The sequence below is a fragment of the Pneumocystis murina genome, assembly GCF_000349005.2.
Source record: "Pneumocystis murina B123 chromosome Unknown supercont1.1, whole genome shotgun sequence".
Lineage (NCBI taxonomy): Eukaryota > Fungi > Ascomycota > Pneumocystomycetes > Pneumocystales > Pneumocystaceae > Pneumocystis > Pneumocystis murina.
Genome location: NW_017802359.1, coordinates 107,054 through 134,155, shown reverse-complemented (window position 1 = coordinate 134,155; position 27,102 = coordinate 107,054). Strand labels below are relative to the sequence as shown.

General features: G+C 26.2%; 10 protein-coding genes across 10 annotated transcripts; 6 read left to right on the top strand and 4 right to left on the bottom strand.

Moving 5' to 3' along the window:
- Positions 1–18: 18 nt before the first annotated feature.
- On the top strand, positions 19–5,014 carry PNEG_00334 (hypothetical protein; the record flags this gene model as incomplete). Its single annotated transcript, XM_007874016.1, has 21 exons — positions 19–47; positions 92–283; positions 333–430; positions 475–762; positions 807–902; positions 943–1,090; positions 1,135–1,543; positions 1,584–1,849; positions 1,894–2,266; positions 2,307–2,387; positions 2,434–2,524; positions 2,567–2,679; positions 2,725–2,950; positions 3,001–3,189; positions 3,231–3,325; positions 3,371–3,563; positions 3,607–3,830; positions 3,879–4,031; positions 4,081–4,298; positions 4,339–4,631; positions 4,674–5,014. The coding sequence occupies exons 2-21, from the start codon at positions 129–131 to the stop codon at positions 5,012–5,014; spliced, it is 4,050 nt and encodes a 1,349-aa protein (XP_007872207.1). The 5' UTR covers positions 19–47; positions 92–128.
- Positions 5,015–5,083: 69 nt separating this feature from the next.
- PNEG_00333 (hypothetical protein) lies at positions 5,084–6,900 on the bottom strand (the record flags this gene model as incomplete). Its single annotated transcript, XM_007874015.1, has 11 exons — positions 5,084–5,332; positions 5,372–5,550; positions 5,600–5,771; positions 5,814–5,966; positions 6,007–6,112; positions 6,163–6,354; positions 6,401–6,517; positions 6,562–6,666; positions 6,709–6,770; positions 6,816–6,833; positions 6,880–6,900. 11 exons carry the CDS (start codon positions 6,898–6,900, stop codon positions 5,084–5,086), a joined length of 1,374 nt encoding a protein of 457 aa, XP_007872206.1.
- Positions 6,901–7,647: 747 nt separating this feature from the next.
- On the top strand, positions 7,648–15,490 carry PNEG_00332 (hypothetical protein; the record flags this gene model as incomplete). The annotated part of the gene is made up of 20 exons (XM_007874014.1): positions 7,648–7,700; positions 7,749–7,794; positions 7,837–7,966; positions 8,009–8,541; positions 8,586–9,003; positions 9,045–9,311; positions 9,359–9,559; positions 9,611–9,848; positions 9,894–10,341; positions 10,384–10,623; positions 10,666–11,283; positions 11,327–11,427; positions 11,469–12,494; positions 12,539–12,649; positions 12,693–12,888; positions 12,934–13,381; positions 13,428–13,591; positions 13,638–13,994; positions 14,036–14,173; positions 14,222–15,490. The coding sequence occupies 20 exons, from the start codon at positions 7,648–7,650 to the stop codon at positions 15,488–15,490; spliced, it is 7,002 nt and encodes a 2,333-aa protein (XP_007872205.1).
- A 119-nt stretch (positions 15,491–15,609) lies between these two features.
- On the bottom strand, positions 15,610–16,018 carry PNEG_00331 (iron sulfur cluster assembly protein 1, mitochondrial; the record flags this gene model as incomplete). The annotated part of the gene is made up of 2 exons (XM_007874013.1): positions 15,610–15,698; positions 15,742–16,018. 2 exons carry the CDS (start codon positions 16,016–16,018, stop codon positions 15,610–15,612), a joined length of 366 nt encoding a protein of 121 aa, XP_007872204.1.
- Positions 16,019–16,873: 855 nt separating this feature from the next.
- On the top strand, positions 16,874–18,946 carry PNEG_00330 (hypothetical protein; the record flags this gene model as incomplete). The annotated part of the gene is made up of 8 exons (XM_007874012.1): positions 16,874–16,907; positions 16,953–17,140; positions 17,184–17,618; positions 17,664–18,120; positions 18,163–18,366; positions 18,408–18,483; positions 18,534–18,792; positions 18,833–18,946. 8 exons carry the CDS (start codon positions 16,874–16,876, stop codon positions 18,896–18,898), a joined length of 1,719 nt encoding a protein of 572 aa, XP_007872203.1. The 3' UTR covers positions 18,899–18,946.
- Positions 18,947–19,249: 303 nt separating this feature from the next.
- Positions 19,250–21,781, bottom strand: PNEG_00329 (hypothetical protein; the record flags this gene model as incomplete). Its single annotated transcript, XM_007874011.1, has 13 exons — positions 19,250–19,981; positions 20,026–20,035; positions 20,079–20,197; positions 20,241–20,419; positions 20,461–20,503; positions 20,549–20,996; positions 21,041–21,050; positions 21,092–21,131; positions 21,172–21,262; positions 21,306–21,375; positions 21,423–21,471; positions 21,519–21,602; positions 21,653–21,781. 13 exons carry the CDS (start codon positions 21,779–21,781, stop codon positions 19,250–19,252), a joined length of 2,004 nt encoding a protein of 667 aa, XP_007872202.1.
- A 641-nt stretch (positions 21,782–22,422) lies between these two features.
- PNEG_00328 (protein translation factor sui1) lies at positions 22,423–22,962 on the bottom strand (the record flags this gene model as incomplete). The annotated part of the gene is made up of 5 exons (XM_007874010.1): positions 22,423–22,430; positions 22,476–22,614; positions 22,664–22,764; positions 22,836–22,886; positions 22,932–22,962. The coding sequence occupies 5 exons, from the start codon at positions 22,960–22,962 to the stop codon at positions 22,423–22,425; spliced, it is 330 nt and encodes a 109-aa protein (XP_007872201.1).
- A 702-nt stretch (positions 22,963–23,664) lies between these two features.
- On the top strand, positions 23,665–24,620 carry PNEG_00327 (hypothetical protein; the record flags this gene model as incomplete). The annotated part of the gene is made up of 5 exons (XM_007874009.1): positions 23,665–23,911; positions 23,959–24,054; positions 24,097–24,179; positions 24,228–24,427; positions 24,476–24,620. The coding sequence occupies 5 exons, from the start codon at positions 23,665–23,667 to the stop codon at positions 24,618–24,620; spliced, it is 771 nt and encodes a 256-aa protein (XP_007872200.1).
- Positions 24,621–24,875: 255 nt separating this feature from the next.
- Positions 24,876–25,658, top strand: PNEG_04253 (E3 ubiquitin ligase complex SCF subunit scon-3; the record flags this gene model as incomplete). The annotated part of the gene is made up of 6 exons (XM_019757777.1): positions 24,876–24,924; positions 24,971–25,018; positions 25,075–25,136; positions 25,191–25,447; positions 25,530–25,584; positions 25,635–25,658. The coding sequence occupies 6 exons, from the start codon at positions 24,876–24,878 to the stop codon at positions 25,656–25,658; spliced, it is 495 nt and encodes a 164-aa protein (XP_019613414.1).
- Positions 25,659–25,936: 278 nt separating this feature from the next.
- On the top strand, positions 25,937–26,903 carry PNEG_04252 (hypothetical protein; the record flags this gene model as incomplete). The annotated part of the gene is made up of 3 exons (XM_019757776.1): positions 25,937–26,108; positions 26,153–26,785; positions 26,830–26,903. The coding sequence occupies 3 exons, from the start codon at positions 25,937–25,939 to the stop codon at positions 26,901–26,903; spliced, it is 879 nt and encodes a 292-aa protein (XP_019613413.1).
- Positions 26,904–27,102: the final 199 nt, after the last annotated feature.

Below are 27,102 nucleotides of genomic sequence, written 5' to 3'. Positions count from 1 at the left end.
TAATTTTTAATATTCAGAAAAAAAATAGATTTAAGGCTGATCTTTAGGTATCAAGGTCCTTAAACTCATAAAATATGACTAATTTTTCTAGAAAAAGGGAATATAGCTTTTTTTCCGGATTTAAAAACATGAATTCTATGATAAATGAAGGAAAATTATCAGAATGGTCAGTTAAGGAAGAATTTGATAGAGAAAAAGTCGAAGAAATCTACATTTATCTTGAGAAAATGCGTTTTAATGAAAAGATTTTGTTATATTTGGAAGAAAGTTGCTATTTGGAAAGGTTTTTTATAATGATATTAATGATTTAATATTAATATTTTTTAAAAAAGATATTTATGGAAATATATGAATGATGAATCAACAGACAATCATATTTATTCAATATGTATTCTTTCTGTTTATAAAAAGTCATCAGGAAAACCATGGGGTTTGAAATTTCATGAACAAAATGATAAATATTAATATTTTTAGATTTTATATCGGATAAACCAAGTTTTTTCTCTTTTTTTTTCAAACGTGTATTGGAACATGCTTTTTTAGATTCAAAAAAAGCGATATTGCGTACCTATTTATTATCATTTATTATAATATCGTTTCAACTTTTTGATAATGATGTTATACGAAAAGAATGTACATCTTTGATATCTATTGATATTTGGGCAAATTTATCATCGAAGGAGACAATAAAATCAAGGATTTCTATGCATCCTCATCTTCAAAAACAATGGAAAGCAAGTGTCAAGAAATTTAATAGTTCATGTGCTTTTTTTCTTCAATAGGTTATAAGATTAATATGAGTATAGATAATGAAACTCTCTTAAAAAAAAAGTTTTATAGGGATTGGTTATTTAATATTATTATTGATTTTATAAATCTTTTATATAATGTAAAAAATAATGGTAATATTTTTATTTTTTTTCTTTAATTTACACACTTTAGAACATCTTATCTATTGTGAAAAGGTTTTGGAGCTTTTAATTGATTTATTGAGCCAGCCTCTTAGTAGAAGATATCTTAATTTTCTTCTTAAAGATTTTCACTTTACAGCGCTAGTAAAAAAATCGCCTATGTACATGATCTCTGAAAAGTAATAAGAATTTGGTAATTCTACTTTTTGTTTAATTCATTTAGTTATGTTTTTAAAAGTCTTTTTTCAATTTTGGATGAATATATTTACATTGGATATGATGATCATAACAGCGTAGAACTTTCTTCAGAAAAAATAACAGAAATTCATTACAATAAAATAGCCAAATTACAAAGGATAGCTATGAAAGAATATAAAGAAAAATTGATTATTTTGGCTACATCAAATTATGCTACAATAGACACTGGAGATACTCTTATTGAACATCTTGAAGGTTTAGATGACAATGAATTTTATGAGTTATTTCAACATATTGGTTTGCGTTCGCAATATCCTAAAGAACTCCTTGTTCCAATTGACCGTGAATTTCTGACATTAGCGCTTATTGAATATTATAAAAGACGTAAATCCTTACAAGAAATTTTTGAAGATTTTCTAGTTATTCCTGACGAGGTAAAAAATATTTTATTTTTCTCTCTTGCTTATATAAAAGAAATCACTCTTTTCTTTAAAATTTCATTTTTATAAAAAATATAATGGAATTAGGTCTTTACCTTTATTAAAATTTAATTTGCAATATCTTAGTATAAATGATTTTATATATCGTTCTTTGCAATTTTACAGAGATAAAGTTTATGACGAAATACATAAAGATATTGAACAAGTTATAAGTAGATTGAAACCTAAAGTTCAATATCCAAGTTTTACTATTCGATTCCAGGGAAATTCTAATATGGCATTAATTATTAAACATCTTGCGTAATATTGGATTGTTATTCTTATTTTTTTATTAATTATCTTAGTATATTAGAAGTTTCTCCTCCAAAAGTCGGGGAAGAGAAACCAGGGTTTGTAAGGGCTGAGGTTAAATTAGAACTAGATAATATTACAGAAGAATTACGTCGCCAATGGGAATCTCTTCATCCGGGAGATATTGTTTATTTACTTTCAATAAAACCAATAGATGATCTGAAAGAAACACCTGAAATGAATGTAAGTTTTTCACTAAAGTCAGGATTGAGATATCTCCGTATTGCTCAGGTTGACCAAATTTTAAATTATGATGGTCGTCCTTTAAAAGTGGTTGAACAATTAGCACAAGAAGATGAATTTGAAATGGTTAAAACGGGTAGAAAGCGTATTCTACGGCTTTTCTTAGATACTCATAATTATAAAGTAATAAATTAGTTTTATATTATACTTCTAATTACAAAAGATTGATAATGATGGAGTTCTATATCATAATAAAGATGATGTCTATGCTAGTATTAATGTTATAGTTAGAAGGTCTCCAAAGGTTTTGTTTTTCTATTTTTATCATTAAAAATTGATTTTTTCAATAGGAAACTAATTTCAAACTTATATTGGAATCTTTAAAAAGTCTCACTCGAACATCTATTTCATTACCATCATGGTTTGAAGATATTTTTCTTGGTATGGCATTATTATTACTTAATTGATATTTAATCATATAAGGATTTGGTGATCCTTCTAGTGCCTTGTATTATAATCTAAATGCTCCTCTTAATCTTTTTTTTCCGGATACATTTTTCGATTGGAATCATCTTCTTGAATGTTTTCCAAATAAGGTTTAACTTTGTTTTATAAATATAAATATTTACTAAATAATTTAGAATATAAAACTTATTCCATCAGAGAAGTATAACTCAGCACCAAATCCTCCATACAGAATATATTCTGGAAGTATTCCCTCTTTAGAGAATTCTTGTGAATTAAACAATGGTTTGGAAAATAAAAGTGATAATGTATTATATGTAGAAACTTATAATTTTTTAAATCCTGGACCATATTTACAAAATAAAAAAAAGAATAATAAAATAAGATTTACGCCAAAACAAGGTTGTTATTTAATTCTAGCATTAAATCTAATTAACATTAATTTATTTTAGTTGAAGCTATATATTCTGGAACCAATCCTGGTTTAACTCTTATAAACGGCGCTCCTGGAACTGGTAAAGCAGATATTATTGCTCAAATTATTTGCAATATATATTACAATTTTCCAGATCAAAGAACACTATTAATTGCACATAATAGTCAAGCTTTAATTAAAGTTTTTGAAAAATTATCATTATTAGGTATAATAAATTGTTAATCTTCAATAATAATAATAATAAAGATATTCCGCAAAGACATTTACTTCGTCTTGGTCATGAAGATGAATTAGAAGATGAATTTATTTCCCGAAGACCGGGAAGAATTAACTTATTTTTAGTAATTATTGTTTCAAAAATATCGGCATTATTTAACATTAAATAGGAAAGAAGAGCTTCATTATTATTAGAAGTCGATCGTCTTGCTTTAACATTGCAGATACCTGGTGCTCATGGGAATTCTTGTGAAACAGCTGGATATTTCTTTGACTTTTATGTAAAGCCATTATGGACAAATTTTATTTCAAATTCTAAAAATGAATCTTCGGTTAAAGAAATAATTTCATCATTTCCTTTTCGTAATTTTTATTTTTCTTTTTTCTTTATTAACAAATTATTTAGATCAATATTTTTCTACTGCTCCTCAACCATTGTTTCCAGAAGATTTAAATAAACACGAAACACTTGATATAGCAAAGGGTTGCTATAATCATATTAAAGAGTTGTTTTCAGAACTATCTGATATCCGTCCTTTTGAGTTTCTTCATTCAAATGAGGCTAGATCTAATTACTTATTAAATAAGGCTAAAATTATAGCTATGACTTCAAGCTATCTGTTAACTAAGGTTTTTATTGCTTTGTTTTTTAGAATTAATTTAATAATACTTTTATAGCGTGAAAAGATATTTGATTTAAAATTTAAATATAACACTATTATTTATAAAAATTCTAATCAACTTCTTGAAATAGAGACTTTTGTTCCAATGACTTTAATGACTAATTTTGAATCTTTGCAAAGAATAGTTCTTTTAGGAGATTATAAACAGGTATGTATATATATTATGTATTTTAATATTTTATATTTTAATTTCATAGATGGGTCCTATATTAAAAAATAAGGCATTTAGATACTTTTGCAATGCAAAACAAAGCTTTTATGATCGTTTAATACGCCTTGGTGTTCCAATAATTCATCTTGATGCTCAAGGTCGTGCGAAAAATACTATAGCAGAGCTTTTTTCATGGGCTTATGGTGGATTAGCTAATTTACCAAATATAGAAAAACAAAGTGAATTCTTATATTCTAATTCAGGGTATATATTATGACATTAAAATTGTTATTAAATATTCTAGATTTCTTTTTGATTATCAGTTTATTAATGTAGGAGATTATAAAGGGCAAGGCGAAACTGAGCCTACTCCTTATTTTTATCAGAATCTTGGTGAAGCAGAATATGCTGTTGCAATATATCAATATATGAGACTTTTAGGCTACCCATCTGAAAAAATTACGATTCTTGCTAGCTATACTGGCCAAAAGGCTCTTATAAATGATGTAATAAATAGAAGATGTGCAAATAACCCGCTTTTTGGTTTACCTAATAAAATAACTACAATTGATCAATACCAAGAATCTTATAACGATTGTAATTTTTATTTTTTCTGGAATAGTATACTAAGAATCTTAGATATTATACTTTCTTTAACAAGAACAAAAAGCCTAGGATATCTTAAAGAATTGGAGCGTTTAATTGTTGCAGTTTCTAGAGCAAGATTAGGTTTATATATTTTAGGACGTCGTTCGATTTTTGAATCTTGTTTTGAGCTCAAACCTATTATCAGTAGAGTTCTTAAAAATCCAGATAAATTACATTTAGTTTCTCAAGAAATGTGGCCTTCGAATAGAAAAATAGGTGATAAGGTTGAAAATACATTTGTGATGGAAGGTGTAGAGCATCTTGGTATCTACGTTTATAAGATGTCGGAAAAAGCATTGGAAAAACTAAAAGAAAATAAAGATATTTTGTGAATTACGAATATTTTGGAAAAAAATAGATATGCATATTTGATTACATAAAAATAATTTTGTACATATGATTTATTTTGAAAGTTTTCTTTTAATATAATCTACTATCATGTTTGAACTCTGAATATTCACAAAAAAAATTCCTTTTAAAGGAGCTTCCCATACAACGACATTTAATTCATTAGCATATTTTAATACTAATTCAAAATCCGTATTAGAATTGAAATCACGAAAAAGATATCCTTCTGTAGCTTTCAGTCTATTTCTTTCCATTTCCCAAAGTTGAATCTGATCAGTAATAGTAGATGGAATGATAGGAGTCTAATAGTATAAGTATAAAATAAAAGAGATAATATATACATTTTTCTTCATTTGAGGATGTGCATACGATGTAAGATATGATATTATCTGTTCTGCTGTTATACCATTCATAAATGCTTGTCTAACACTATTACGAGTCACTATTCCTACAACAAGATTTGAAAATCGTAATTGAAGATGAACAAATAGATTTAAAACAGCAATTTGTATGGGTGAATCTTGAATATTGTATTAGTTTTAAAAACAATCTATAAAAAATGGATTTACTAGTATAAGCATAAAGACGATAATTTGTTTCAAGAATAATGAAGCCTTTATCAGCACTTTTTGAATTATGATTAGGATGTAAAAGATTTTTGATATCTGAATTGGATGAAAAAACTTCTGTATTTGAAGTTAATATGGTTGCAAGTCTTGTTGGATAAAAACGCCGAGATGACTAGTAAATTTAGATAAAATTAGATATAATTAATTTATATACTTTACGCCTATAAACGATTCCATAATCTTTAAGATTTTCAAGTGTATTAATTTGAATAGGTGTTAATGAGCTAACAAGATAACTTTTTCCCAATTCTAAGTTTCCTAACATAAACAAAAATTGCAAAACATCAACAGGATCTATTTTCGAATCCTATAATATTACGTATTGAAAAAAAAAGGAAATATTGTACTTCTGTCATATTTAAATATTGTAATAAAAGTGTCCAAATTTGTGAATTAATATCTTGTAATAAAAATTGGAACCCAGAATTAGTTATTTTCATATTATCATGCTTACTAAACAAATTTAATAATATGAATACTATAAGAGAATTCTTTAATTTTACGATCCAGACATAAGTTGACTATAATGCAAAAGACTTAAAATATGATCTCCAGGTAATTTTTCTATCCCGGTTCCAAGCATAAAATGAAGTATTGTTTCCCATTTCTTCCTAGCGTAATTATCAAGAAAAGCTATATCAATATTTCTTTTGTCAGGAATTAGACATAATATCCCAAATGTATCATAACTCTTTCTATTTTAAAAATCAAGCAGATATAATAGAAAGTGTTAATAAATACCCTCCTATTAATAAAATTTGAAATTGTTTTTTGAAATTATCTGTAAAATACAAATGATCTTCTTTTTTTTGAAAAATATGAAGCTTATATAATTTATCCAATGCTTCTGCTTGTTTTCTATTCAAATTACTTGATAGAAAAATCAAAAAAAATATATCTACGATTTACTATCCTCATTAACCAGTTGATCAAACTTTTCTAGAGACAAAGGTTCTGGATAATATAACAATGATAAAATAAATTGTTTGGCAAGATTAGGTAAAAGACTAAAATATTAAAAAATGCAAAAAACATTCTTTTTTTTTAACCGAAATATAGAAAGACATGCTGAAGGATTTTTATAAAGTCTCAATAATGTTGTTTTAGGAAGCTCATTATATATATAATTAATCTTATATATACAGATCAACTTTACCTGATAAAGATAATCATTCTATAAAAATCAGCCCAAAAATCTCATAAATCATTTGAAAACATACAATATTATCTTTAAATGTCATTAATAATTATATGAAAAAAATAACAAAGAAATATTTAATATTTTATCAATTATCATTATCTTAGATATAGAATTTCTATAAATAATCGATAAAAAATCTTCAAATTATCAAAAAATCTCTTAAATACACTTCTATTTTAAAAAAATATTAACTATTTATAAAACTGTTATATTGTTTCTAACAACTTTATTTTTTTTGACCAATTATTAATATTATTTCTTAATATAAACTTTTTACTTTAATCATTAAAAAACTAGTAATCTAATACAATTATATATAAACAAAATAATTATATTCAACTTTAGATGTAAAATAGTTTTTTATTAATAAAAATTAGATTATTTTAAACTTTTATTATAAAGTATTTAAAAATATATTTTAAAAAAATATATTAATATAAAAATATATTAATATAAAAACCCATGATATATATATGTATTTAAGATGGAAAATACTCATCAACATTAAAAAAAAATATTTAAATGTTTAAAGTGTTAGACAAAATTTTTTTAAGGTTAACGTTTAAAGACGTCTTAGCTTGTTAAAAAAAATATATTTTTCAAAAATATATAAATAAATAATAAAATATTAGATTCTTGATAAAAGATAGGACATTACGAAGATATTATTAATTTATTTTACTTTATTAAAGATTTTTTTTAATAGAAAAAAAAAGATCTTTATCTTTCATCAAATTAACAAAGGATAATCAAAAATTCAGACCAAATAGATGGTTAAAATCCAAAAATGCCTTCTTATTCATCAAAATTAGATAGTTTGTTTTCAGATTTGAAGAACAGGTGAATTTTGGTGGGAAAAAAGAATAATTTTATAGTTAATATGAATAGAAATGAAGAAATTCGAAATAAGGCAGCAAATGATTTAAAGGAATATGTGAGAAGATTATGAATATAAATTGGTTATTTATTTTATAAGGTTGTATCAACATCTCGTGAAATGCAAAGGGATGCGTTTATTTCATTTAATAATGATATTAATCGGAGAATTTATGAATTGGTTCATAGTAATGATAATTATGAAAGACTTAGTGGAGTAATTGTTATTGGTATATGAGACATATATATAGATGGATGTCTTATTTGATAAGATAAATTAATTGATTATGATGGAGAAGAAAATACTGTGAAAATAACTCGATTTGCGAATTATTTAAGAATTGTGTTACCTGGGAATGATACACAAATAATGATATTAGCATCGAAAGCATTAGGGCGTTTAGCTGTCCCTGGTGGAACTCTAACGTCTGAATTTGTTGAATTTGAGGTTAAAAGAGCTATGGAATGGCTTCAAGGTGATCGAAATGAAAATCGAAGATTGGCAGCAGTACTTGTTCTTAAAGAATTAGCATTGAATTCTCCTACACTAATATATTCTTATGTATCTCAAATTTTTGATTTGATATGGGTTGCTCTACGAGAATCAAAAGTGACAACACGGAATTTTGCCGCAGATGCACTCAGTGCATCTCTAGAAATTATATATCAAAGAGAAAGTCAATTATGTATTCAATGGTATGTAAAGATTTTGGAGGAAGCTCAATATGGGCTTAAAGTTAATAATTATGACTATATTCATGGAAGTTTGTTGGCTTATAAAGAATTATTGCTTAAATCAGGAACGGTTATTACCTTTGTTTTATCAATTTTTCTTTAATATTCTAATAGTTTATGGATGAGAAATATGTTGATGTATGCGAAGTTGTATTAAGCTATAAAGATCATAAAGAAGCTCTTATAAGACGTACCGTTGTTTCATTAATTCCTATATTGGCCGGCTATAATCCTGAGAAATTTGTTTCATCTTATTTACATAAGTGTATGCTTCATCTTTTAGGACAATTAAAAAAAAATAAAGATAGAACATGTCCTTTTAGTGCAATTGGTCATGTTGCTGTTGCTGTTGGAAGTAGCATAGAACCGTACCTTGATTCTATTTTAGAAATTATTAAGGAAGGTCTTACAGCAAAAGGGCGTAATAGAGAAGCTCAAGAAGCTCCAATTTTTCAGTGTATTAGTATGCTTGCCATAGCAGTTGGAAATTCTTTAAAAAAATATTTACATGAATTACTTGACATGATGTTTTGTAATGCTTATTATCTCTAATAAAATTTCTAATATTATTAGGTTGTGGGTTAAGTGAGCCTTTAAGACAAGCATTAGTAGATCTTACATGTCATATTCCATCTTTTTTTCCTATAATTCAAGAAAGATTATTAAATCTTCTTTCTATGATTTTAAGTGGCAAACCTTTTAAAATTTTAGGATCTCCTGCTACATTACATTCAACTCAGTCTAATTCTTTGGCAATTTATGATCCAAAAATTTATGATAATAAGGATAGTGAGTTTATTATTTTGGCATTAAATACTTTAGGGACATTTGATTTTTCTGGTAAACACATTATTTATCTAGCTCGGGTTATTTTAAAATTTTTGCAGGTTATGCTTTGAATGAATTTATTAGAGATTGTGCTATATCTTATTTAGAGAGTGATAATCTGGAAGTAAGAAAGGTGGCAGCTTTGACATGTTGTCAGCTATTTATTAGAGATCCAATATGTTACCAAACAAGTAATCATGCTATACAGATGGTTGGAGAAATTCTTGAAAAATTATTGATTGTTGGAATCACTGACTCTGGTAAATATATTAGCACTTTATATTCCCTATATATTCTTATTTTTAATAAAGACCCTATGATTCGACAAATTGTATTATCATCTTTAGATGAGAGATTTGATAGACACCTCGCTCAGGCTGAAAATGTTCGCTCGTTGTTTATTGCTCTAAACGATGAGGTTTTTGCTATTAGAGAAATTACGATTACTATTATTGGTCGTTTAACTTTTCATAATCCTGCTTATGTTATGCCATCATTAAGAAAGACTTTGATTCAATTAATGACTGAGTTAGAATATTCTTATATAAGGTATTTTTATGGATTATTTTTACTTTTATTAACTTATTTCATAAGTCGTAATAAGGAAGAAAATGCATGTTTGTTAGGATTGTTATTTTCTACAGCAAAAAGACTTATAAAACCTTATGTTAAACCAATGCTGAAAATTATGATTCAAAAAGCTCGCGACCCTAGTCCTAGTGTAGTCTCAAGTATTTTAAATGCTCTTGGCGAATTAGCTGTTGTCGGAGGGGAAGATATAATACCACATATTCCTGATCTTATGCCACTAATTATAGAAATATTGCAAGATCAGAGTTCAACTGCGAAACGTGATGCTGCACTTCGGACTTTAGGTCGATTAGCAATTAGTTCAGGGTATATTATTGATCCATATATTGAATATCCATCATTACTTAATATATTAATCAATATTCTTAAGACTGAACAGAGTTCCACTGTTAGAAAAGAAGCGGTTAAAGTTATTGGTATTCTAGGCGCATTAGATCCATATAAATATCAGGTATTTTTCTTTTTTTTTTTTTATTTTTTTTGATCTAGTTAGATGCTTGAAGAAACTTCAGAAGATCATATACATGAACAAAAAGCGGCTACTTCTGACGTCTCCCTTTTAATAGATGGAATGAGTCCATCATCTGAGGAATATTATCCAACTGTTGTAATTAATATTCTGATGACTATCCTTAAAGATTCATCATTAAGCACTTATCATTATTCTGCTATTCAAGCAATTATGTATATTTTTAAAACATTAGGATTAAAATGCGTTCCATTTTTGCCTCAGGTATATTTCAAATATTAATTTTAAACCATATTAAGTATATAGATAATTCCTGGATTTCTTTCTGTAATGCAAACATGTTTATCGAGTCTTTTAGAGTTTTATTTTCAGCAATTAAGCATTCTTGTTACTATTGTTAAGCAACATATAAGAAATTATTTAAGCGATATTTTTAAATTAATTTATGATTATTGGAATTCTAATTCTACACTTCAAATTACTATTCTTTCTCTTGTTGAATCAATTGTTATGGCTCTTGAAGGAGAATTTAAGGCTTATTTGCCAACTCTTCTTTCATTGATGCTTCAGGTACTTGAAACAGATACTACAGCTAATAGACAGTCTACTCAGGAAATTCTTCGTTCATTTGTTGTATTTGGATCTAATATTGAGGAATATATACATCTTATACTTCCAGTTGTGGTTAAAATGTTTGAAAGACATGATCTTCCTATATCATTACGTAAAATTGCTATTCAAACAGTGGCTCAGTTATCTCGCAAAATTAATTTTGTTAATCATGCTTCTAGAATTATTCATCCTCTTGCACGTGTTCTTTCAACCGGAACAAATGAATTGAAAGTAGCCTCCATGGATACTTTATGTGCATTGGTATTTCAACTTGGCCTTGATTATACTATTTTTATTCCTATGATTAATAAGGTATATTTTTTGTTTTTTAAAATTTTCGTTTAATTTATTTTAGTGCTTAATAAATAATCATATTCAACACCAAAATTATGAGCTTTTAGTATCAAGACTTTTAAAGGGGGAATCACTTCCTCAAGATTTAAATTCTGATGAAAAGTAATATATATTTATAATGTAATTGATTAATGAATAAATAGATTTAGCGATAGAAGAATGGAAGATGCATCTTCCGCTGATATTAATGCAAAGAAATTATCAGTTAATCAACAACATTTAAAAAATGCATGGGAAACATCTCAAAAATCTACAAAAGATGATTGGCAGGAATGGATTCGTAGATTAAGTGTTGAATTATTAAAAGAGTCTCCATCTCATGCTTTGAGGGCTTGTGCTAGCTTAGCTGCTGTTTATTACCCTTTATCAAGAGAATTATTTAATGTTGCATTTCTTTCATGTTGGAATGAATTATGTGATCAATATCAAGAAGAACTTGTTAAATCTATTGAAATAGCTTTAACATCACCCAATATACCTGCTGAAACTTTACAAAGTCTTTTAAATTTAGCAGAGTTTATGGAACATGATGATAAAACATTACCAATAGATATTAGAACTTTAGGTGCGTATGCAGCAAAATGCCATGCATTTGCAAAAGCGTTGCACTATAAAGAACTTGAATTTATTTCAGAACCATCTACTGATACTATTGAAGCTTTAATAAGTATTAATAATCATTTACAACAACCAGATGCAGCTATTGGTATATTAAGCTATGCACAACAACATAATCTTGAATTAAAAGAAACATGGTATGAAAAGCTTGAACGATGGGAAGATGCGTTAGCAACCTACGAAAAACGTTCTATTGAAGATAACTCATTTGAAGTAACTATGGGTAAAATGAGATGTCTTCATGCATTAGGAGAATGGGAATTACTTTCTCAACTTGCAAGAGAAAAATGGGAAACTGCTACTAATGATATGCGAAGATCTATTTCTCCCTTAGCGGCTGCTGCATCTTGGGGATTGGGCCAGTGGGAACTAATGGATGATTATATTTCATCAATGAAACATGAATCTTTGGACAAATCTTTCTTTAAAGCAATAATTTCTTTACATCGTAACCAGTTTAGTGAGACTGTTTTTCATATTGCTAAGGCTAGGGAATTACTTGATACAGAGTTTACAGCTCTTATAGGAGAGAGTTATAATAGAGCATATTAGTAAATTATTCATCTGTTTTTTTTGTATTTGTTAAAGTTTCTAGTGTTGCTGTTCGTGTGCAAATGTTAGCAGAATTGGAAGAAATTATAATATACAAGCAAAACAATGATCATCCTGAAATTCAGTCTACAATGCGTAAAACTTGGATGAAACGGTTATTTATTGATAAAAAAATTTAATAGCTAACATACTTTTAGACTTAACGGTTGTCAACGTAATGTTGAAGTCTGGCAACGTATGTTAAAAATGAAGGCTCTCGTTATTTCACCAAAAGAAAATATGGAAATGTGGATAAAATTTTCCAATCTTTGCAGAAAATCAGGACGTTTAGGTTTAGCAGAAAAATCATTGAATTCTTTGCTAGATACTAATGGATCTATTGAGAATTTCCCGGTACTCTTTTTGATATAATCTAAATATTTAATTAATTTATGTTAGTCATCTACTAATGTCCCTCCAAAAGTTGTATATACTCATTTAAAATACATGTGGGAAACAGATGATAAACGTGATGCTCTCGAGCGTCTTAAAGAATTTAGCAATTCTTTATCAAAAGATTTAAAGATTGCATCAATAAATGAAACATTTCGATCCTTAACTCTTGACCAAGAAAAAAAAAATACTTACAATGATTATTCCAAGCTCTTATCTCGATGTTATCATAAGCAAGGTGAATGGCAAAGTGTTCTTCAAGGAAATTTGTCAAAAACAAATATTTCTGAAATCCTTCATTCCTATAAACTCGCAACAGAATATGATCCTGAATACTATAAAGCCTGGCATTCATGGGCTTTAGCTAATTTTGAAGTAGTAGCTTTTTATGAAAAAGAAAATAAAAATCTATCACCTGAAATTTATGATGAACATATTTTGCCTGCTATTAAAGGTTATTATTATTATTATTATTGTGTCATATACTTATTTATTATTAGGATTTTTTCGTTCTATAGCGTTAAGTACTGGGAATTCTCTTCAAGACACTTTGAGATTATTAAATTTATGGTTTAAATTTGGAAATCATTTACAAGTTGGTTCTTCTATATTAGAAGGGATTGCGTCTGTAAGCATTGATACATGGTTAGATGTTATTCCTCAGGTTTCTCAATTTTTTTTTTATTTTTGAAATAACATTTATTATATAGCTTATTGCTCGTATCCATTTTCCAAATAGTAATATTCAAAAATCTATTCATCAACTTTTAGCCGATGTTGGGAAATCCCATCCGCAAGCTCTTGTATATCCTCTTACTGTAGCATCAAAATCTCAAAATATTTCTCGTCAAAAGTCTGCTTTAGAAATTATGGATAAAATTCGAAATCATAGCGCATTATTAGTTGAACAGGCTTTGCTTGTAAGTCATGAATTAATTCGTGTGGCTATATTATGGCATGAACAATGGCATGAGGGCTTAGAAGAGGCTTCTAGATTATATTTTGGAGATCATAATATTGAAGCGATGTTTAACATTTTAGAGCCCTTGCATGAAATGTTAGAAAGGGTATTACATTTTATAATAATATTATTAGAGTAACTTTTTAGGGTCCAGAAACACTTCGAGAAATTTCATTTCATCAAGCATTCGGTCGAGATCTACAAGAAGCAAGAGAATGGTGTATAAAATACCGTAAAACAGGTGAAATTGGTGACTTAAATCAGGCATGGGATCTTTATTATCAAGTATGATTCTATGCTATATTTTTATATAAATAAATTAATATTATTTAGGTATTTCGAAAAATTACAAAGCAGCTTCCACAGTTGACTACACTAGAATTACAATATGTTTCTCCTAAAATTTTATCTGCAGTAGATCTTCAATTAGCTGTTCCTGGAACTTATTTAAGTAAAAAGCCAATAATTAGAATAATTAGTTTTTCTTCTACATTTACTGTGATTACTTCTAAACAAAGACCAAGACGTTTGACTATTAGAGGCAGTGACGGAAAGGATTATCAGTATGCATTAAAAGGACATGAAGACATTAGACAAGATGAAAGAGTAATGCAATTGTTTGGATTAGTAAATACTCTTTTGTCTGTCGATTCCGAATCATTTAAAAGACATCTTAATATTCAAAGATATCCAGTAATTCCCTTATCACCTAATTCCGGTTTGTTAGGATGGGTTCCAGATAGCGATACATTACATGTTTTAATCAAAGATTATCGGGAAAGTCGTAAAATTTTGCTTAATATTGAACATAGATTAATGCTTCAAATGGCGCCAGATTATGATAATCTTACGTTGCTTCAAAAAGTTGAGGTCTTCGAATATGCATTAGATAATACCACTGGACAAGATTTGTATAGAGTTTTGTGGCTAAAAAGTAAGAATAGTGAGGTTTGGCTAGATCGTAGAACAAATTATACGAGATCTTTGGCTGTAATGTCGATGGTAGGTTATATCTTAGGATTGGGGGATCGTCATCCATCAAATATTATGTTAGATCGTCATACAGGAAAAGCTATTCATATAGATTTTGGTGACTGTTTTGAAGTTGCAATGAATAGAGAAAAATTTCCAGAGAAGATTCCTTTTCGCCTTACACGAATGCTTACAAATGCAATGGAAGTTAGTGGTATAGAAGGAAGTTTTAGAATAACATGTGAACATGTAATGCGAGTATTACGTGATAATAAAGAGTCATTAATGGCATTGTTGGAAGCTTTCGTCTACGATCCATTGGTCAATTGGAAATTAATAAATACAAATCCTAATTCTACTACACATCGAAATGAACAGAATGAATCTTCAAGAATATCTGTTAAACAAAATCAAGAAAATGAGTCAACATGGAAAATGCAATATCGCCATGAAATTTTGAATCAGAGTGCTGTTAATGTGCTTAATCGTGTCTCGAATAAATTAACTGGTCGAGATTTTAAATTAAATCAAGAATTAGATATTCCAAGTCAAGTTAATAGGTTAATTCAGCAAGCAACATCTTTGGAAAATTTAAGTCAATGTTATATTGGGTGGTGTAGTTTTTGGTAAATTAATCTATATATATAATAATTAATCAAAAATAAATAATATATTTTGACAAAAAATTAAAGTAATGATAATAATAATTTATTAAATACAAATCAGCATTTTAATACTAATCTTTTCGATCATCTATTTAAGGTATTAATTTTTTGCAATGCATCTGAGCGAATTTTTGATTTAGATTGATAATCTTTAATAGCTGATTTAATTGCATCTGGAGTATATCAGTTAAATTATATTTGTAAATCACTATAAACCTTCTGCAAGCATGGAACAATGTAGTTTAACTGGGGGAAGACAAAGTTCTTTTGCAATCTCTATATTCCTTACTTTTGACGCTTCCTCAAGCTTCATTCCTTTGATTAGTTCTGTCATGTATGATGAAGAGGCTATTGCTGATCCACATCCAAATGTTTTAAATTTTGCTTCCGAAATACGTCCTTCTGAATCCACTCTAATTGATAAACGCATAACATCTCCGCAGGCTGGTGCACCTACAAGTCCAATACCAACATTTGGATCTTCTTTTTTCATTGATCCTACATTTCTTGGGTTGTTATAATGATCTAAAAGTTTTCAAAAATCAGCTTTAAAATCCGGAAAAAAAGGGTTATTATCTTTTTCATGGTATTTTCTTATGTTTTTATATGCAAAAACTGGGTTTGAGTTTACTTTCAAAGGGTTTAAGACGTTTGATAATCTAATCTGTTTCATTTGAGGTTCTCTTCCGTACTTATCGAAATCAGGCGTAAAGTACCTGTGTCCTTAATATTGCATAAAAAATAAAAAAGAAAAGCTCTAAAAGATGGAAATTCAATATAAAAGAGATTTAATATGAAAAAAAAAATGGAAAAATCATTATACAAGTAGTTTATCTTTTTTTTTACAAAAAAAAAGGTAAAATAGGCGTAAAATAGGCATAAAATAAAATTTAAAGGTTTTATTTAAAAAATAAATGTTTAACAAATTAACTAAATTTATAGGAAATAATAAGGAAATTTCTTAGTTAATAGTAGAAATTAAGACTTTATTTTTTTTTTTAAAAAAAAGTGGTATTTTTAGCATAAAAGAATTCATAAAAAAATATATAATAAATGTTCTTATTAAGAATATTCTCAAAATAATATGAATTATTTTAGATATTATATTATTTATAAGAAAAAAATACATATTTTATAAAATAATATAAAATATCAAAAAAAAATATAAATTGAAAATATAAAAATTAGAACCTTAATAATAGATATATTTGAATTAGAAACTAAGTGAATATTCCTTATTTTTTATATTAAAATTTTCACTGTAAATTAAAGGGTTAATTAAGAAAAACGTAGAGTTTTGAGAGGATATAAAGTTTGTTTAAAATATTAGGAAAGTTTAATAAGAAATATGAGTAAATCTTATCAAAAAAATCATTCTTTTGGTAGATTTTTTCCTATTAATTTTAGTTTTATTAATTGATTTTTAGGACAAAAAATGAAATCTAAAATAAAGAATCCAAATTCAAAAAAAAAACATAATAATTATCAAACTTTTGAAGATGATAGGGAAAATTTAATAGAAGAATTTCCTTCAGATAAAACCTTAAAAAATAATCAGATTTTTGCTCAGGAAATATCACTAAATAAGCTATCTACATTACAAAGATCTATTCTGGTATATTTTATTTTTATTAAGTTTTTTTCCTTATAAGATTAAGGAAACTTCAAATATTTCTGAGATTAATGAATATTATGATAAAAAGGAGCTATTGGATAATTATATTGATAATAATGTGGAACAAATTAGTGATAAAACTAAAACTTGTAATATATCAAATAAGATGAATGAGTTAAAAAAGGATTATGATGGAGAGAATGAAAATGATGTTTCTGTTGATATTTCTCTAGTTAAAACTGTTGATTTGAAAGAAACATGGTCACAAGAACGAAAATTTTTTTTATTAGAGATTTCAAAATTACAAGAGTCATTGAAAACTCAAGAGAACCGGTTTAATAGTGTTATTGAAGAGAATGAAAAGAAATTGGAGACTGTTCTAGATGAAAAGCAACAGCTTGAATTACAATATCGTAGTTTGTTAGGAAAATTATCCTCAATAAAACAAGGTCTTGAAGAGAAATTAAAGGCAGATTCTGTATATATTACTTGAAATTTTTTATATTAGGTCTTATGATTTTAGGAAGATTTGGCTTCTACAAAAAGAACGATAGAAGAACTTAAAAAGAAAAATTCTACTCTTTTAGAGGAAATTTCTTGCTTGAAAAAAGAACTTATTGATACGAATAATGATTGCTATAGAAAATCAAAAGAAATTACTGATTTGCATGATAAAATTGATCGATCAGAGAGGAATTGGATTAATGAAAAAGATATGTTATATAAACAACAGTGTAATTCTATTGAGAATCTTGAAAAATATAAAAAAATATCTAAAGATTGGAAAGAAGTAGCATTAGAGGAGAGAAACTATAAAGACGATTTTAAAAGGAAAGTGGATTATCTTGAAGAAAGAATTAAAGAATTTGAAATTTCATTAAAACAGAGTCAAAATTTAAATAATAAGCTTAGAAAAGAAAATGAAGAAAATAATCAACTAATTGATGAATACAAAATAAAAATTAATAAGATTAATGAGGGTAATTGTATAATTTCTATTATTTTCTTGTTAATGTTACCAGATTATAAAAGTGATCTTAATGAGGCTACAAATGAATTACATGTGAAAATATCTGCTCTTAACGACAAAAATACTCAATTAGAAGCTCAAATAAATGGTTTAGTTCTTGAAGATGAAAAAAATAAAAAGGAAATTGAAAGACTTAAAGTATTTGAAAAAGAGATTAAAGAGAAAAATTTACTTATTGGTAAATTAAGACATGAAGGTATGAATTTTATATGATTGTATTCTTTTTTATTTTAATAGCTGTTATTTTAAATGAACATCTTGTGAAAGCTTTAAAATTATTAAAAAAAAATGATTCAGAAGACAATATTGATAAGTATTATTTAAATTGGCTTTCTATATCATTTTTTATTTATTTTTCTTTAGAAAACTTGTTACTAATCTTATTTTGTCTTTTATTACTCTTCCAAGGGATGATACAAAACGTTATGAAGTTTTGCAATTAATGTCTGCATTTCTTCAATGGACAGATGAGCAAAAGGAGCTTGCGGGATTAATACGATCAAAAAATTTGTCATTTAAAGATATTTTATTCGGTTCTAATATTTCTTTAACACCATTATCGTATAATTCTTCAAATTTTAATTATAAATTTCATATGGACCAGGCTTTATTTGATAAAAAAGTAAATATATAATTTTTTAGATAATATTTACATGACATAGTCAATTTCTGATCTTTGGATTAATTTCCTCCAAAATGAAACATCTAAAAATCCTGATTTAAACTAATAATTTAAATATTACGAATGTGCCTTATATCTAAAATACATATTTATTCTTAGGGTTGAAGATGCTAAATTTACTATAATTCTAGTTTTATTAGAAAGTGTTTTTATAAAATTTATGATATTTGTTACAATGAGTGATAGTATATTAATGTTTCTAAGATTACATTTTTCTATTTTAACTAATTTAAAATAGTCATAAATTAGGATTAAAATGAATTTCATAACATATATAAACAAATGATATTAAATATGATAAAAGTATTATTTTGATTTTAAATTATGCATAAATAACTCGTAGTAAATAGTTAAATTATAGATATATTTATGATGTTGTAATAAAAATTATTTATAATTAGTCAATATTTTTTATAGCAAATACTAAAGCTTGCCAGACCTCATTAGATATAGAATATTTTCCAAGAGCACATAGTTTTGCATCTTTAAGTTTATGAACAGCAATATTATGATAAAAATTTGTTGTACAGCTTTTAAGAAAGACGCTTGCTTCAATAGTTATTGAAGCAAGATCAATAACGTTAGTTTTTTGACTTTTTGTTAAGTATGAAGCATTTAACGCATCCCACATACTTGATCTAGGATTTGAAGAATCATTTTCATTAATTGTCCCGGAAAGTGATGATTTTATACTTTTATAAAAGGTTAATCTTATATTAATGTCAATTTTTGTTGAAAATGGGCATGTCAATTTTGATAAAAGTAGGTTATCTGCTTCTGATTCCAATTTAATAGCATTTTTAGAGTTTTTTTCATCTAATGTAGGAGAATCATCTAGATTTTTTCTTTTTTTTCCGAATAACCATTCTCTTTGTTCGTTTTCTTTTCTTTCATAGAAAGTTTCATCAACGATATTCGGCTTTTTAAATTGTAAGGATGCTCTATCAGCAATTGGAATTTCTTCATCACTTTCTAAGCTAGTGTTAGTAGTTCTACTATTTTTTTTATAGTCATTTAAAATGTTTGATGTATTATCTTCAAAATACTTCTCTGGAGTTGAAGGGGGATAGGATTGACTTAAATGAGATTCCTCTGTCAATTGAGAAATTTTGTTGATTTTTACTTTTTCCTAGAAATATTAATATGAATTAAATATGCATATTCTAGGAGTACTGGATTTTTACTATAATAATAGTTAGTATGCTTTGATATAAAAACAGATATACCATATATCACATGACTTAATACAATTTTGATTATTTGAATTTTCAGAAATTATTTCACCAAAATATTCAATTAAAAATAAATGTCTGCATTTTGTTACATTTTCACAATAATTTACTAACTAAAAACCTATATTATTTATTTATTAGATTTAGAAATATTACCATTTCAAAACTATTTATATTAGAAGCATCCTTTTCTTCTAATTTTCTTTTTCTTTTTTTCTGTTCTATTTCTTGATGTAAGATATATCGAGTTCTATCACGATCTTCTCTTGAATAATATAATATACAACGACTAGTTTTATTATCTCTCCCTGCACGACCAGCTTCTTGATAATATGCTAGTAATTTTAAGAAGATATATTTAGTATTATTTGCAAACCTTCCATGCTTTTTGACATGTCCCAATGTACTACAAATCTTACCTTTGAATTATAAGTCATTTATATATACTAAATTCTCATATTTACATCTTCCTTATCAACGCCCATCCCAAATGCAATTGTTGCAACAATTATATCTATTTTTCCTTCACACCATAGCTTCATAATCTTGTCGCGTGTTGCTGGAGATAATCCTGCATGATATGACTGTGCATTAATTCCATCATTTTTAAGTCTTTTTGCTACTTCTTCACAGGTATCTCTTTTTTTTGCATATATTATTCCACATATAGAAACAAATAGATTTTTATTTGAATTCATATCATTTTGAAAATTCAAATTCATAAGAGATAGTCTTTTTTTCTTTCTTGCATATACTGAAAGTATAAATTTTTGAAAATCTTCATAATGATCATGTTTTTCAGATCTATAACGTACTTCAAAATGTAAATTCTTCCTAGAAAAAGTTTCTATAAATACTTTAAGAATTGGAGGCGGAGGAAGTCCTAATATTTCAGCAACATCTAATCTAACTCTATAAAAGTTAAAAATTATTAAATATATTAACATAATGGCAACTTTTCAGTAGCTAAAGATAGTAAGGCAAAAAATATTAGTGTAGGGCTTTACCTGTTGCTGTTAAAGCCATTATTGGTATTTTTGGATATTTCTAAAATAATCAAAATAATAACTTAGCAAAGAAAAAATACCTTTCTTAAAAATGACAAGAGTTTATAATCTTTTCTAAAATCGTGCCCCCATTCAGAAACACAATGGGCCTCGTCAATAACAAATCTGTGCCTTTAATCATTATTATATGTATTTTATTTCATTTCAGGTTTACAATTCTCCATGTTGATAAACATTTAAAAGATCTTTTCGAAAACTTTCAGTTGAAAGAAGCTCAGGTGTTACTTTAACAACAAATTAAATTATTTTATTCCAAGTATATTTAATTTACCATAAAGAAGCCTCACTTGAGGATGTCCACATGCTAAATCTTCCAAAATCTGTTATTTAAAATCAAAATAACGAGATAAAATATTTAAGAAAGTACACGTTTCCTGTTTTCCGTTGATGTAGTAGAATTAAGTGTTGCTGCTGGTAATTTTTTTGCACGTAAAATGTCAACTTGATTATTCTTTTAAATAATCAATATTTTTAATAGAAATCTTAAAAAAAACAATAAACCATCAATGCAAGAAGCGGTGAAACAACAATAGTAACCCCATGATCAATAACAATTGCTGGAAGTTGATAACATAAACTTTTGCCCATTCCTGTTGGTGCAATAATAAAAACATCTTCTCCTAAAACCATTTTTTTGCCAGCAAAATAAATTGCAGATAAATACCTTTTAATGCTGACTCTATGGCTTCTTTTTGACACCCTCTAAATTCTGTTTTTCCAAAAACTAAGAAAAATATTAAAAATTAATTAAGAAATTAGCTTTTTTGACCCTTTCTAAGAGTAAAATTAATATCAATTGTTGATACAACACGGTTTATTTTTGACATTCTTAATATTTTTAAAGCAATTCTTGAGGCTTTTAAGAAAAACTATTAAATTTCAATTAAGCTAGGTTTTCATTTAATAATTCTGATTTTTATATATAAAAATGAAATATTTAAAAAAAGGGAAAAGGCATTTTATAAATAAAAATATAAGGATAAATTGAATTGAGTTGTGTATCTAAAAGTAAAATATTTTTTGAAAAAAAAAAGATGAAATTTGAATTTAGAAAAAATATGTAAAAAAAATAAATTAGTACTAAAACCCTTGAAAGAGATCAAAAACATTGCATTGAACATTTGAATGAAAAAAATAATAAAATTAAAACTTTAAAAATCAAGAGAATAACTATGAAAATATAACAAGATGCTCTTATCGTAAATACGACAACATGCAGGTATCCAACTGTTAAGTTCTAGACTTGAATATTCATCAGAAACCTAATAATTTCAAAATCCTATATCCAAAAATTAAATAAAATTAAATATAAAAAAATTAATACCATGAACTTTAACAGATTTCTTTTGAATAGGTAATTGGGATGTTAAAAATTCCATCACCTTAGCACGTTGATCTCCTTGAAGCTGAATTACTTCTCCCATTTCATCATCTTTAACTATTGTGCCATTACACGCAAAATCCTATTCGACAATTTAAAACATTATAATATTATAAAATAAAAATATTAACCTTCTTTAACGCCCTAAGAATACGTTTTTGATCATATTCCAATGGTAATCCTTGAATTGTTGTAAGCGTTTTACGTCCATTACGTTGTTGAATTCTAATATCTAAAAAAAATTAATTTTGTCCAAAAAACCTCTCGTTTGTCTTTTTCGCTTGAAAAAGAACAGAAACGTACGAATGTAACTTCTAAGATGTGTATCATCATCGCCTGTATCAAAAAAAGGATCTATTTTTTCTATTATTTGATATCTTTTTTTCTTTAAAGACTTACTGATTGTTTGAAAATTGGTAATTGTAGACATAAACCGTCAGTTCCTTGTTCTAGTCCTATTTATATAATAAATACTAACTTTCTAATCCTTTCTTCTTTAAAACTCTGCTTTTTTATTTCTGTTTTTTTGTAGATTTTTTTTGAAAAGTGTTAAGACGGATATTTTGATCGTTTTTAAACGCGAAAAAAAATAACTTAAAGATTATCTTTATTTTTTTCACCAAAACATAAATCAATTATATTGAAGCTCTTTTATTTTAGAATTTTGTTAAAGATTTATTTTTTGGTTATTTTTTAGAGTCTTTTTATAATTGAAGAATTTTTTCTTGAAGACTATAAAAAAAAAATTACTAAGATTTGTTTTGTATTTGATGTTTTTTAAAAAATTGGTCCTTTTTAAAGGGTTTTTTTGTAAAATATTAAGATTGTAAGGTTATGTAAATTAAATTTTTATTTTAAAGAATTTATTTAAAATAGTTAAATATGATAACTAGTTGTACCTTTTCATTAGATAAGAATATGGATTAATCTAGTTTAAATTAAAGAATTTAATATAATAATATAAAATATAAAAGAAATGGATAGGTTGTTTTAATTTTTAAGATCATAAGTAGAAGAATTAGAAATAATAAAAGGATTAGATTAAGTATGTAAAAAAAGAATTTTAGATAAGATTATAGATAATTAGGTTGCCATGACATTTTAGACGTTATGATAAACAAAAGATAAAAAAATGAGCTTTTTGATTTTGATTTTGGTTATAAGTAGGCTTTGTATTAAGGTTTTCGGATTATTTGAATGTTATTTTAATTTGGATGGATTTGTATTTAATTTGACAGGATTGGATTATACATATTATGTAACGAATTTTTATAGATTAGAAACAGAGCAAGTAAATATGACATGGACTATTAGTCTATGTAAAGGAATCAATTCAGAGATTTTTGGAGGAGGTGGTTATTGTAAAAAAGATTCTCGAAGTATGAGGGAAAAAAGGTTGAAAATGTATTTTTAATGATAAAACTAGTATGTAGTGTTAAAAAAGTTATTTCTGGGGAAGAGGAAAGGGTAGAAGAAGTGAAAGGACTTTATTTTGACTTTGATAATAAATATTTGACGGATAGTTTGTTTTTGTGTAAAAAATTAATTACTAATGAAGTTTAAGGTGGATTTGAAGTGATATTTCATAATAATCGAGTTAGAAAAAGTAATTTATCAGCAATTATTCATTTTATTTGTGATGAAGAAGTATATCTATTTTCTTTTGTATAAATTTTTATTCTAAATTATTTTTAGGAACATAATCCAAGATTGATTTTTTATAAATATTCTATGCTTTGGTTGGAATGGAAGACAAATTTTGCATGCAAAAACATAGAAACTGAGAAAAAAAGGAATGATGGATCTATTTTTTCTTTTTTTATATGGCTAATGATTATTTTCTTTTTAATTATTTTATCTCTTGTTCTTTTTCACCTATATTTCAATTACAGATAGTATTTTTCCAAAAAAAAAGAAAATTAAACTGATTTATTGATTTATAGTTATGGTTCCTTAGAAATCGATTTATTTTCATACATAGAAATGATCAAAAATATGAAATATTTTCTTAAAGATTTTACATCAAAGGCAATTGTTTATATTAAGAGTTTAGGAAATTCATTTCAAGGAGGTTATACTCCTATTTAAAGAAATTGTTTTTCTTTACTTCTTCTTTTATTATAGTAGTTATTTTTTTTAAAAAAATATACTGCTTTCATCTATACGGATTATAAATTCATCAATTATACATTAAAATATTAACTTCTTATTCTTTGAAGGTCTTCTGGTTTGAATTTCTTTGTCTTGAATTGATATTCTTTTTATAATTACTCGGTTATCGAAGGCTCTTCTACTTTAGATTAAGTAAAAATTTTTAAATTCTTGCTAGAAATATATAAAAGGATGTCAAAGGTGACTCTTATGTCTTCTGATAATGAAAGTTTTATTGTTGGTAATCTTAATTTAAAAAAAAAATGATAAAAATTTATTCTTTTTAGATAAAATTGTTGCAGAAAGATCTATTCTAATAAAAAATATGCTTGAGGGTATGAATGTGAAATAAAGTAGATTTATAGAAATTCAATTATTATTGAATTTGTAGATGTTGGAGAATCGGATTTACCTATTCCATTACCAAACGTAACATCAAACGTTTTAAGAAAAGTAATAAATGTATTATTTTTGAGATTTTTTTCTAAAAAAAACATCTGAAAAAAGGTCCTTGAATGGTGTGAACATCATCGTGGAGATCCTCTTTCATCAACAGACGATGATTTGGATTTATCTATGCATCGTTTGAAAAAATCTACAGAGATTGATGAATGGGATCAAAAGTTTATGCAAGTCGACCAAGAAATGCTTTTTGAGATTATTTTAGCCAGTAATTATCTTGATATTAAGCCTCTTCTTGATATTGGATGCAAAACTGTTGCAAACATGATTAAAAACAAGACTCCAGAAGAAATTCGTAAAACGTAAGTAATAAATAACCCATTATTTAGATAAAACATTTTAAATTTTAAAAATCTTTTTAAATATGTTAATAAAATTTTTTAGGTTCAATATTGTAAATGATTTTACTCCAGAAGAAGAAGAAATTATAAGAAAAGAGGTTATTATATTTTTTTATGAACTCAAATCATTAACTTTTATAATTTAAAGAATGAATGGGCTGAGGATCGTTAATACAAAAATACTAAACATTATAATTTAAAAAAAAGATTGGCAATTTATATTATTATAAAAATTATACATTTGCGATTACTTTGTTTTTTTTTTAAATTTTCTTTTTAACAGGGAAAAGGTAATTGAATTCAATTCTATATTTTTTTGGCTTAATGGTTTTAAAATCTATCGTTTTTTTTAATAAATATATCTTGTATATTTTAGAATTAAAGATTAATAATTAAAATATATGATTTTTTAATAAATTAAGACATAAAAATCCTCTTAAGAGTTAAATTATGTTTTGTTTTTTTATTTTAAAGGGGTTAAAGCATTTCATTTCAGAATATTCTGCTTTTACTTTTTTTTGGAATAGAAAAAATAGATTTTATAGGAGATTAATACATAATATAACTACTAAACTTAATTATAAGGATTCTTCGGAGAGTTTTGATTTGAAAAAACTCTTGGGTTTACTTTTTTTTCAGAATAGTATTTTTTTTTGATAATTCTAGATGGATATCAAATTTTACTAAATAATAATCCATTTAAGACACCTTCAGGCAAGATTTTTGAATTTCCGTTGAGGAAACATAATTTGGCATATTCTGTTTTATTAGAATGTCGATCTTTTTCACCTAATTTTTTTGAATATAACTTTTTACCATTAACATCTTTATCTATCAGAGCAATTGATATGTTTTCAGAGAAAAAAGACAGAGAACAAGCTTCTAGTGGACTTCTGAAATATTTAGATACAGATACAATACTATCATTTGCATCAAAAAATGAATCAGGAGGTGATTTACTTGTTTTACAAAAAAAAATGTGGGAACCTCTTCATGAATGGGCACAAAAATATTGGAATGTAGAAATATTAAAGACAAATAATGATTTTGGTATTATAATGAATCCTCAACCAAAAAAAACGAAGAGTTTGATTAAAGAATGGATCTGTAATCTTGATCAATGGCAATTTGCAGCTCTTGAACGTGCAATTTGTCTTAGTAAAAGTTTCATTATTGGAGCAAAAATGGTAGCAACTTCAAACAGTCCACCAATAGAACGTCTAGATGTTGAAAAAGCTTTTAATTTAGCACAATTAGAGATTCTTTTTCAAATAGAACGTTGGGGTAAAATAGATGATTGTAAGAATATTATTAATATTTTATTTACTATTAAAGTCTTGTAGCACATGATATAGAGGAGAAAGATATAAAGCGTCTTTTAGAAACTGTATGTACTATGCTAAATGATTATGAATAAAACTTTTTATTGTATTTTTGTTTATTCATATTCTTACGTATTAAAAATGTAAATACTTGTCTTATTTAAATTTGATAATATGTTGAGCGGTAGAATTGTTTTTTGTTTATTCCTTAATTGCGTCTGCTCTTCAGAATCTAGCCCTTTGGACTGAACATAGGCGTATAAAAATATCTTAGAAAAAGGATAAATTATTTAT